General features: G+C 41.4%; 1 protein-coding gene across 10 annotated transcripts in view; it reads right to left on the bottom strand.

Moving 5' to 3' along the window:
* Positions 1–11910, bottom strand: part of ETFBKMT (electron transfer flavoprotein subunit beta lysine methyltransferase) — a 30185-nt gene extending 18275 nt beyond the window's left edge. Inside the window, exons 1-4 of one of the 10 annotated variants that reach the window (XM_070371299.1) lie at positions 11790–11910; positions 4096–4278; positions 3589–3971; positions 1244–1374 (exon numbers count right to left, since the gene is read on the bottom strand). In XM_070371299.1, the coding sequence (XP_070227400.1) occupies positions 1244–1374; positions 3589–3914 (457 nt within the window). In that variant the 5' untranslated portion in view covers positions 3915–3971; positions 4096–4278; positions 11790–11910. The other 9 variants (XM_070371297.1, XM_070371298.1, XM_070371295.1 and 6 more) reach the window with 9 other exon arrangements.
* Between the last annotated feature and the right edge of the window lie 381 nt (positions 11911–12291).

Genomic DNA, 12291 nt, shown 5'->3' with positions numbered 1-12291 from the left:
CTGAAAAGCCTCCTGATAAGGATGAAAGAAGACAGTTAAAAATACTGGCTTAAAACTCAACATTCAGAAAAGATCATAGCATCTGGTCCCATCACTTCATGTCAAACAGAGGGTGAAAAGTGGAAGCAGTGACAGGTTTTATTTTCCTGGGCTCCAAGGTCACTGCTGATGGAGACTGCAGCCATGAATTTTTTAAAAATGCTTACTCCTTGGAAGGAAAGCTATAACAAACCTAGACAGTGTATTAAAAAGCAGAGACATCACAAAGCAACAAAGGTCCATATAGTCAAAGGTATGGTTTTTCCAGTAGTCATGTATGGATTTGAGAGTTGGACTTTAAAGAAGGCTGAGCACTGAAGAATTGATGATTTTGAACTGTGGTGTTGGAGAAGAATCTTGAGAGTCCCTTGGACTGCAAGGAGATCAAACCAGTCCATCCTAAAGGAAATCAACCCTGAATATTCATTGGAAGTACTGATGGTGAAGCCCCAATATTTTGGCCACCTGATAGGAAGAGCCAACTCATTGGAAAAGACCCTGGTGCTGGGAAAGATTGAAGGCAAAAGGAGAAGGGGCAGCAGAGGATGAGATGGTTAGACAGCATCACCGACTCAACGGCCATAACTTCATTGTCTGGGAGACAATGAAGGACAGGGGAGCCTGGCGGGCTGCAGTCCATTGGGTCACAAAGAGTTGGACAACAATGAAGACTTTTGGTCTGTCATGGCTGTATAAGAGACAGGAAAACAAGGCTTATGTTTGAGCAGGATGACAACTTGGAACTGAGAGTCCTATATATAAGGCTCCTCAAGGGCTAGATCCTCAATGAAAGGGAAGACTAGAGAAAATCAGGTAAAATTAACACTTACCTGTCTCAACTTGGATTCGAATGGAATAAAATCTCCCTCAAATGCCCAGGTCTATCTTCACTTGGGTTTTGGTCAAATAAACACTACCTACATATTTCAGGAAATCCCTAGCCCAGAGATGACCAACAGTAATTGTTCCCAGGTTGGTATCACTTTGGGATATCTGCCAGACACAAATACAAGTCCTCCTGTCAAAAATGCACCATTAACTCAGGCCTTACAGGGTTCCCACAGACAATGTCCCACTGAGTTCACCATATTAGATTATGAAATACAACATGGAAATGGCTTATGGTGTTGGAGCAACTGTAGATATTTATCCTGGAGGAAAAAAAAAAAGATGAGCTCAAAATATTCAAAAATATGACACTTACTAGGGTCTATGTCATTGGCCAAGATCCTTAAGGCTCCACTCATCTTAGCAGCAATGGCTGTAGCTCCACATCCACTCCCAATATCTAACACAGATTTTCCTCTGACAAGATCAGGATTATCCAAAAGATACCTAAATTAGAAAAGGGAAAATATAATCTAAGACAGATGGGAGGCCAGTAAGAGGTGTCCAATATTTTTTCTTTGGATTGATTAGACAAGGAAATAGTGAACCTTAGCAGAAGAATTCAGTCCAACATTGGCAAGTTTGGCCTGAATAGAGTGAGAAAAAAATGTCAGTTTTAAGAGCTGGGCAGAGATGGCAGAGAGAGGACCTAGTCATTTTGGTCTGTTACTTTACCAAGTGCGAAGAGCAGTTCCATACAACTGACTAATCATGCTTTTAAAGTCAACTTTTTAAAGTATTGAGCATTTACTACGAACCAGAAACCACCAACCACCAAAAATACAGACTGACAAAATACTGTTATAATCAGGACTCAGTAAGCTAGATCCAAAATTCACTGTCTCCTTTTCATTGTTCATCAGAAAGTGGTTTTACCTACAGCTTAAACTATATAAAAATGACCTCTCTGGAAAGGTACCATCAAAGTCCAGTTCAACCAAAGAATGTGGACCTGGGCTAAGCAGTTACCAAACAAGTGAAGACGAATGGGCAAACAGTGAAATGATAAATGTCAACTGACACCTGACCTCACTACTGGAAAAATAAAGAGCAGAGGAAATTCCCTGGTGGTCCAGTGGTTAGGACTCCACATTTTCACTGCCAAGGGCCTATCCCTGAGATCCTGCGATCCAAAAAAAGACTAAGGAACAATGGCAAGGCAGGGGTGTAGTGCCCCATCTAAAGGGACAGCTGTTACCCATCTGGAGGTAACAGTTGCCACAACAGGAATTAGGTGTTAGCAGAGATTTGAATCTGATGTTAGCAGAGATCTTTTCTTTTTTTTTTTTTTTTTTTTTTTTTTGGCCATGTGTTTTGGCTTGCAGGATCTTAGTTCCCTGAATAGGGATTGAAGTTGGACCAGGCAGTGAAAGTGCCAAGTAACTCCCCAGAGATTCTTATTTTTCAATTGAAGTAAATTTTTACATGCTTCAAGTTTTAAATGATAGCAACTGATTGTTTAAAAGTTTATAAGTAAAACAAGTTTACAAAAACATATCCATTTTTTTAAAACAGAAAACACATCTGTGGATCACCAATTTGTGACCTCTGATTCAGTCTCTTAAGGAATCTGATTGCCCTTATATTTGGAGTTGACACACAATTTGCATAGGTATCACTTGCAAAGATATCACTTATTTTTTTAAATGATACAAGTAAATATAGGAAAATTTGGCAACACAACAACCAGAAAATTGGAATTGATACCACCTGGAAAGTTTTCCAGAACTCAGGATTTTCCAAAAAATTCTATGTTTGCATTTATTCATTTTGCATTTAAAACTATATACAAACTGGACTTCCCTGGCAGTCCAGTGGTTAAAACTCCATGCTTCCAGTACAGGGGATGCAGGTTCAATTCCTGGTCAGGGAACTAAGACCCCACACGCCACATAGCGTGGGCAAATAAATAAATTTAAAAAACTAAATACAATCTGAGTTCTGCTAGACCATACCATTCCTGTGAAAGAGAAGTTCCTTATACATTTCCTTGATGTTCCTTGAAACATCAAGGCATTAAAAAATTAAATCATTTACCAATCTAAGAGCAAAGACTAGATTAAAATGCTGAAAGTTCTTGCATTTGTTTCAGCGACTGTTATAATAAAAAGCATTGTGTGTATATGTGAGAAAATGTCCTAAAGAAGACCTTTGCAGTATGGGGAGTTGAAAGGGGGAAACTTAAAAATGCAGATTCAAGTCCACCAGAGTGATGTCCCAATCACTCATATCCCTCATTCTTTGGGTGCTTGGGAAAAGGCAGTGGTGGAGGAGCAACATTTACAGAATTAAACCAGGAGGAGTGGGGGGGCTTTAAGTTCCACCAAGGATCTTCATGGGCATCACAAACCATGAACCTGAGAACAGTGTGAGATTTCTGGATCATTACCAGTTACCTAGGGTCTTGACAGCTAACCTAGGATTTCTCTTGGGGAGAGAACTATATATGGGGAAACACCTTGGTAAGCTTGGAATAGAAGGGAAAACCATGCAACAAAGCAACCCAGAACTGTTCCTAAACTCTAATAAAAGAATATGGTTTCGTTTTTTTGTTTTGTTTTGTTTTTGAGGAACAGGGAGAATGTGGAGTTGGAAGGGACAGAAAAGAGAGAGGTGGTGAGGAGCCGTAAAGGTTCCTGCTTCACTTAAGGCCATACATACCTAGACAGGGCTTGGCCCCCTGGCCAGTAGATTGCCCAGTAAGGATCCCTGAGGGGCCACAAGTCAGCTCTCTCCCACCAGAACTTGCATCTGGGGGTCAAAAGCCGCAACCGGATTTCAGGGGTGAGGCTGCCATTGCTGGTGACTTCAGTGTTCTCTTCCAGGAAAGCTTTCATCTTAGGGTCCAAAAGGCTTCCAGTTCCTCTCCAGGGGCAGTGACCCCAGGGAAACAAGGGGAAGCCACTGCTTCTCACAGCCTTCCAGAGGACAACATAGCGGTTCATGGGAAATGATGCAAACACTCTCCACCCTGGGCTCAAAGCCATCAGTCTGGTCCCAAAGCACAGGTATGCTGGTGTTGCTCTTGATAAGAGCTGCTTCTCCTGGGGAAAGAGTTTGGTTGCCAAACTGATCTCAGCTGGAGTCACTAGACCTCTAAAAACATAATAATAATGAAAACTCTAACATTTCCAAATCCTATCACATAGTAAGAAAATATTAGTGTACCTCTGTAGCAGATGATGCACAAGTGCAAGGTCACTTTAGATGAAAGTTTTTTTGTGTTAATTTAGGAAAATCCAATCTTCTAAAACATGCCTTTTCATTCTTTGTGAACAACAGAATCCTTTTAATAATTTAGAAAACCAAATATATAAGCATTTGATTTTGATAGAATCCTCAGGAACATTCCTGTTAGATAAAATAAGGTATACCCTTAACATTCTTTCATTCATTTAATAAATCATTTTCCTTTAAGCAGACACTGTTCTTGATAACCGTGAACAAAATAAACAAAAGCCCCTATCTTCAGGAAACTTAGATTCTAGTGATGGAATAGAGCAGGTCATCAGGGCAAACACAGTTCTTGCTTTTATGGAGTCTAGCCAAGAGTTATGCAGATTATCAAACTGTAACTATGGTTAGAGACATATAAATTATACTGACTGGTCAATAAAGATAAGCCTAGCATATGGGGACTTTCCTGGTGGTCCAGTGGTTAAGAATCCACCTTTCAATGCAACAGATTCAATCCCCGGTCTGGGACTAAGACCGCTTGTCACAACTACTGAGTCCTCATGCTGTACAGTCCGTGCACCACAGCTAGAGAAGCCTGCCCACTGCAACAAAGACCCAGCCCAACCAAAAAAAAAATAGCCCTAGTATAAAACATCAATGTAATTAAGATTGTTTTTTCCTAAAACAAACAAAAAATACTATGGATTTAATCGTAATAAAAGAATATCAAATCACTTTCTGTAAATACCTCTGATGAGTCATTTTCACCAAACCTGGACTTAATAGAAAGACATTTTGATTAAGAATAAGTAGGAATGAGGAAGAGAAGTTTAAACACAAATTATACACCAAGTTGTTTGGAACCTTTGGCCTGTTCTGCATAAATATTTTAAATAGTCTTAAATTCACCCAAATATTTAGAGTTGTTCAGTTGCTAAGTCAAGTCCAACTCTTGCAACACCATGAACTGCAGCACTTCCAGGCTTCCCTGTCCTCCAGAGTTTGCTCAAATTCATGACCCTTGAGTCAGTGATGCCATCCAACCATCTCATCCTCTGTCACCCCCTTCTCCTCCTGCCCTCAATCTTTCCCAACATCAGGGTTTTTTCCAGTAAGTCAGCTCTCCCCATCAGGTGGCCAAAGTACTGAAACTTCAGCTTCAGCATCAGCATGAGTCCTTCCAATGAATATTCAGGTTTGATTTCCTTCAGGATTGACTGGTTTGATCTTGCTGTCCAAGGGTAGGGGCCCCAAACTCAAATGCCTACCTGGGGCCAGACTGGTGATAAATGAGTGATGCAGGCTGGTTGCTGATAACAGAGAGGCTGTGGCAAACTAGAAGGTGTTTCAAAACAGTCCAACGGAGCCAGCAAGCTGCAGCCTGTCCTGGGACATATGGCCAGATCTTTTCATTTTTCAAAATAATCCACAGACTTCCCCGGCAGTCCAGTGGCTAAGACTCCCAATAAAGGGAGCACAATCCCTGCTCCTGGAATTAAGATCCCATCTGCTGCAAGTCCCCACCCGAAAAAAAAAAAAAAAAATCCCACTTTTAAACGCAGGAATTAATTAAAATGTCAACACAGAAGGAGGGTCAAAATGCCTGTCAGGCCACTAGTCTGTGAACTCGGGATAGATTTTAAGTGGGTGTCAGCCCACATTTATGCCCTTGTAATCACAGGCTCTCTTAACAGCCTGACCTCATTGGACTCATTGCGTAGGAAGGATTGGGTCAGCCCTTGAGTCTAAGGTTTAAAAAGAAAGCAGAGCAAATAGGAGACTATTTTGGACATAGTGTCATCCAAACCGATGCCGCCCCCTCCCACGCCAAGCACCAATGAAGCATCTGTTATGAATATGTGATTAAGGGGGGAACACTGGGTATTTGGATTAATTAGTAAGAAAGTGAAAGTGAGTGAAGTCGCTCAGTCGTGTCCGACTCTTAGCGACCCCATGGACTACATCCCACCAGGCCCTCCGTCCATGGGATTTTCCAGGCAAGAGTACTGGAGTGGGGTGCCATTGCCTTCTCCGTTAACAGCGGCTAGGCATATTATATTTACTTGGAGCTGGTATACTTGGTGACAGCCTTAGTGCCCTCGGACGCGGCGTGCTTGGCCAGCTCCCCAGGTAGCAGCAAGACAGGTTTGGAGCTTTTGCAAGCTCCAAAAGCGTTAGCACCTTATTTTCCTCCGAGGAGGAAGGGAGTCAGCCTTAAAGGGGCAGGCACAGTCTTCCTTTTCTCCTTACCTGTCTGTGCTAACACCACCCTGGGGAGCAAAGCATAGGGCAAGTCAGTCACTTTGCCTTTGCGCCTCTTTTGGCGCTTTCTTTACAACTGCTCTCGGGATCCAGAATTCCCGGCGTCGCCGGCTACAGCACCCCTGGCCCCGCCCCTGCCCCGACCTCCTGCTCCGCCTTCCTTCCCGGCAGCGCTCTCTCCCTTCACCCGGGCTTCTTAAAGGGACAGAAGTGTGAAACCAGAGGGTGCCCTGACCTCGCTTGGAAAATAAGGGAATGTCAAATACTGATTTCTAAAAAATACGCTCTGAAGCCGTGGAGCATCTGCTTTGTGCCCATCACACTTCTAGGTACTGGGCATAGGGTGGTGAGCCAAATAGACACAGCAGAAATCCTTAATGACACATTCAGCTGAGATTAAATCATAATATGTCCTGATTATAATAATTTTCATACACGTACAATCTTTTTTGTTTCTTTAATTGTAACTTGTCATTTCAATTAACGCTCACTGATTCTATTGTTAGTAATAATTCCTAATAGATATTCAAGATCTAGGGACTTCCCTGGCAATCCAGTGGTTAAGACTCTCATTATCCCAATGCAGGGGGCATGATCCGTTGTCTGAAAACTAAGATCCCACATGCCACACGGTGTGGCAAAAAAAAAAAAAAAATCCAGATCGGTTTGTCTCAGGATTTTAGTGTTTAACCAGCTAATGTATTCTATCATAGAGACAGTTTTCAAATTGATCTTCTTTCCATTCCTCTTGCCTTGCCCTTAGATCTGCCTTATGATTGCTTGCCTGAATTCCTGCAACTGGTTTCTCTGCAATCCTGCCTTTTATATCCCATTCACTATTGTGCAATTTAAATGTTTTTTTCTGAAACTTTCATTCCATAGTCCAAAAAAAAAGGATTCCTACAAGATAAGCTAAGCAGATAAGCCAAGAGAAACAGACTGTAAGCCCTGAGAAGCAAACCTGGACATTCTTTTCTATTGTTTGCTGTTGATTTTTTATTTTTATTTATTTATTTTTGTCACAGGGCAAAAATCTTAGTTCCTTGATAAGGGATTGAACCTGTGCTCCCTGCAGTGGAAGCCTGGAGTCTTAACCACAGGACAGCCAGGGAAGTCCCTTTTGTTCTTTTTAATTGAGAGAAAGAATTGTCTCTCTTTTATCAAAACTGACCCAAATGCAACCAAGCAGACCTGTCAATTGTTTGGTAACAACTGAGCTATCTATCTGACCTTGTGATTTTTGCCTTTAAATATCTGCCTACATCTCTGTACACGTTCCAATTCCCTAATAACTGGACACTCTTGCAAGTTAAAAAAAATAAATCTCATACTCAAATTTGTCTTTAAAGTTTTTTTTGAACAAGTTATTTAAGTATACTTATTAGCTGTGTGACCTTGGGCACATTATTAAACCTTCCTAATGAATGGGGATCAGGATATGCCACTGTAGCACAGGAATTGTTTTGAGTGAAAGAGATTTGAGTTTCTGAAATCTCTTATCTGCCTAAAGCAGACTCTCCCCAAAGAACTCAATTGTCATAAAAGCCCTCCTTGAAAACACCCTTAATCTTCTTGGACTTGAAAAGTGGACACCACACCCAAACAGACATTGTCTCAAGATTATCATATCTCTTATCTATTCTCCTAGTAAACCACTTATCTTTCCAAAATGTCATTCCTATAAGCTCTCTTTCCCTATCACCTATGATGGAATAAAATGTATGTTTTTTAAGGCAGGACAAGAAAATTTAAGCATAACACATGCCCTCCTGGACAGGGCTCTCCCTAATCTGCAATGTGCTTCTTCATTATACATTAACCAGACCTCCTCAAACAGAAATGTCTGCTCAACCATAAAGTTCGTTTTTCCCTTCTTCTGACGCCAGCAATGTGACTCCTTAGAAGATAACATTCCTTTCCTAATCCTGTAAGGGGTCATGGTGACCTGCTGCTCCCTTCCTACATGTAGGTCTGGACTTCATGTCTCTGCTGAACTGTAAAATGTCAGTGTACCAGTTTGATGAATGATCCTTTGTCTTAAAAATATATAAATGTGCTTTTGACTTCTAACCAAGGGGAACAGTCTGCAGAGTTATCTGACTGTCTCTAGTGTTATAGCCTTCAGGTTGGCTAGGGAAAAAAAAAAAAACCCTCTATTTCTTCTTTAGATTTACTATTAATTTTTCATCAACACCAACTGAGTTAGATATATAAACACAAAAATTTAACCACTCCCTATGAGCTAGTCATCACTGAATTCTCCTGTGTGTATGGTATGTGTTGCATATATAAACTTGAGTTTTTTTTTTTCTCCTGTTAATCTGTCTTTTGTGAGTTTAACTTACAAATCCCAGACAGTGAACATAAGAAGGTAAAGAAAAGCTTTACCTCCCCTACACTAAGTATCAGTTTTCTCATCTGTAAAATAATGATGATAATAACAATGTATTGAGAGGATTTAATGAGATAGAAAATAAAGTGCTTGGCACAGTTGCTGACATATCTGAACAGTGTGATTATCATTGTTGAAACTATGGAGTTAGTGTTGGTATTAATAAGAAACAAGACTGGAAGATGAAGATCGGGTTTTCAGTGAAGAGCGACGGGATCAGATTTGAGTTTTAGAAAACAGTTTTAAACTGTGGGTATCAAAGAGAGAGGTTGGACTGAAGGAGACATCAGTTGAAGAACCTGGTGGTAACCCAAAGAAGAATTAATGAAGGCATGGGAAGAAATGGACACATTTGAGTGTGACTCAGCAAAAGCCATTGGCAGGACTTGGAGACCAATTAAATATGCTTGCTTAACCATGTGAGTGCATGTGCTTAGTCACTCAGTGGTGTCCGACTTTGTGACCCCATGGACTGCACCCCGCCAGGCTCCTCTGTCCATGGGATTCTCCAGGAAAGATACTAAAGTGGGTTGCCATTCCCTTCTCCAGGGGATATTCCCAACCCAGGGATCGAACCCAGGCCTCCCTCATTGCAGGCAGATTCTTTACCGTCAGAGCCACCATGGTTAAGCTAGCTATGCTTAACCATAATGATAGACAATACAAGGGCAAGATGTCATTTTTTTCTTTATCAGCTTGACCTGGGCTCTTAATCACCATGCTATTTGATCTCATTCTTCCCTGCTTGAAATCCTGTCTGACTTCCCAAGCAGTCAATATCAGAGCCAAATTCCTGATCACAGCTTCCTAAGCTCTTGGTAATCAGTCCCTGCTTACCCATCTTGCCTTTAGAAAACCCTTTCTCTCCTACACTTTGTTTTCTTGTAACAAGCCCTTGTCCTCTCACTTCATGCCTTGCTTCCAACAAAGTTACCGGGCCTACCACACATACATCCCCTCCTCACTGTCCCTAACCACCTCCTCATTTTTCAGAATGCAGCTCAGAGTTAAAGCCCTCAGAAACCATTCCCAACACACACACTGATCTTGACATTTCATTAGCTTCCTATGGGCATATCCAGCAAGAATACCATGCAAACTGTCATTGTCTGGCTCCTCTACTGGACTTAGAGGAAGACCATTTCATTCCTCTTTTATCTTCTGCCACAGTTAAGACATTCAATAAATTCAGTTAAGTGAAAGAAAAACCAAATAAAGAAGGAAATTAGCAAATATTACATATCAGTATCTCATTTCCAAATTTTATTTTTAACAGCTTTTTTGAGGTAGAATTGACATACAATAAATTTCACAAATTTCAAGTGTACACTTTAATGTCTTGCTATGAAATTGTCCCCAAAATCAAGAGACTGAACATCTTCAGTGCCCTCTGTTATCCCTCCCTCTTGCCCTTCCGTACATCCTCTCCATCCCCAGTAGCCTCTGATCTGCTTTCTGTCAGTATAGTTTGCATTTTCTAGATATTTATGTAAATGCAGTTTTACAGTATGTACTCTTTTTTTTTTCTTTTTTTTTTCACTCATCATAATTATTTTGAGATTCATCTATGCTATTTCATGCATCAGTTATTCATTCCTTTTCATTGCAAAGTAATTTTCTATTGCATGTATATATTGTTGTTGCTGTGTTGTTCAGTTGCTAAGTTGTATTCAACTCTTTTCAGCCCCACGGACTACAGCACACTGAGCTTCCCTGTCCTTGACTATCTCCCAGAGTTTGCTCAGACTCATGTCCATTGAGTTGGTGATGCCATTCAACCATCTCATCCTCTGTCTCCCCCTTATTCTCCTGCCCTCAATCTTTCCCAGCATCAGGGTCTTTTCCAATGAGTCAGTTATTCCCATCAGGTGGCCAAAGTATTGGAGATTCAGCTTCAGCATCCATCCTTCTGATGAAGATTCAGGGTTGATTTCCTTTAGGATTGACTGAGTTCAAGGAATTCTCAAGAGTCTTCTCCAGCACAATTCAAAGCATCAATACTTCAGTGCTCAGCATTCTTTATGGTCCAACTCTTACATCCTACATGACTACTGGAAAAGCTAGTATGTATGTATAATATGTGTTTATTCATTTATCTGTTGATGAACAATCTGGGGGATTTTGTTTATTTACTATTACAAACAAAACTGCTGCAAACTCTTGAGCACTAGTCTTTGTATGTGCTCAGTCGCTTCAGTCATGTCTGACTTCATGCAACCCCATAGAATCCATGGGATTCTCCAGGCGAGAATACTGGAGTGGGTTGCCATTTCCTTCTCCAGGGGATCTTCCTGACCCAGGGATCAAACTTGCGTCTCTTATATCTCCTGCACTGGCAGCTGGGTTCTTTACCACTAGCATCACCTTCAGAGCCCCAAGTCTTTTATAGACATATGCTCTTTTTTTCATTGGGCAAATACTTAGGAGTGAAACGGCTAAGTCACACGGTGGTGTGATTAACTGCAAACCTCTTCCAAAAGGGTTGTCATTTTACATTTCAATCATCAGCGAATGAAAACCCCGGTCTTTCAAAGAGATGAGAAAAATAATTTCATTTTTCTGGGTTGCTTCAGTTCAGTTCAGTTGCTCAGTCATATCCAACTCTTTGCAACCCCATGACTGCAGCACTCCAGGCCTCCCTGTCCATCACCAATTCCCGGAGTTTACTCAAACTCATGTCCATTGAGTCAGTGATGCCATCCAACCATCTCATCCTCTGTCATCCCCTTCTCCTCTCGCCTTCAATCTTTCCAAGCATCGGGGTCTTTTCAAATGAGTCAACTCTTCACATCAGGTGGCCAAAGTGTTGCTACCTATTCGTTTTACAATATGAAAACACCACTCACACCAAGAGTCTGAACATTTAGAAAAAACTTGAGTTGATGATACCCACAGTAAGTTCCTGCTTTGCTTTCTGCAGGGCACCTTTTAAAATAACAACTTAGAGGAAAGCCTGATTAAAGTTAGCAACCTCTGCCCAACCACCTGGAGTAACAGGTGCTTGCTACCCTGCTCTCCACTTCCTACTTACCTAGCTCTCCTTTTCCACAGCTCAACGTACCCTCCTTGCTTCTGGGATCTGGAAGTAATAATAAATCTTGTGATTCTACTTCCTTTGTGTGGGTATACTGAAACTGCATCTTCACTTAACATGACCCATGGGCTTCAATTCCCCAAACTGGGAGCTTATTTGCTGAGGGAGCTACATACTGACCCTGAGTGACTTTTGCCTCTTCATTATTCAGGTCATAATTTACATATTCTTATATATGTGCATGTGTGCTTAGTCACTCAGTCATGTCCAACTCTTTGTGACCCAATGGACTGCAGCCCACCAGGCTCCTCTGTCCATGGGGATTCTCCAGGCAAGAATACTGCAGTGGGTTGCCATGCGCTCCTCCAGGGGATCTTCCCAACCCAGGGATCAAGCCTAGGTCTCCTGCATTGCAGGTGGATTCTTTACTGACTGAGCCACCATAGAAGCCCATTCTTATATATACATATAATTTACTTTTAGCTGCACTTGGTCTTTG

This window comes from Bos mutus, chromosome 5 (assembly GCF_027580195.1).
Source record: "Bos mutus isolate GX-2022 chromosome 5, NWIPB_WYAK_1.1, whole genome shotgun sequence".
Lineage (NCBI taxonomy): Eukaryota > Metazoa > Chordata > Mammalia > Artiodactyla > Bovidae > Bos > Bos mutus.
This window is presented reverse-complemented; position numbering and strand designations above follow the sequence as displayed.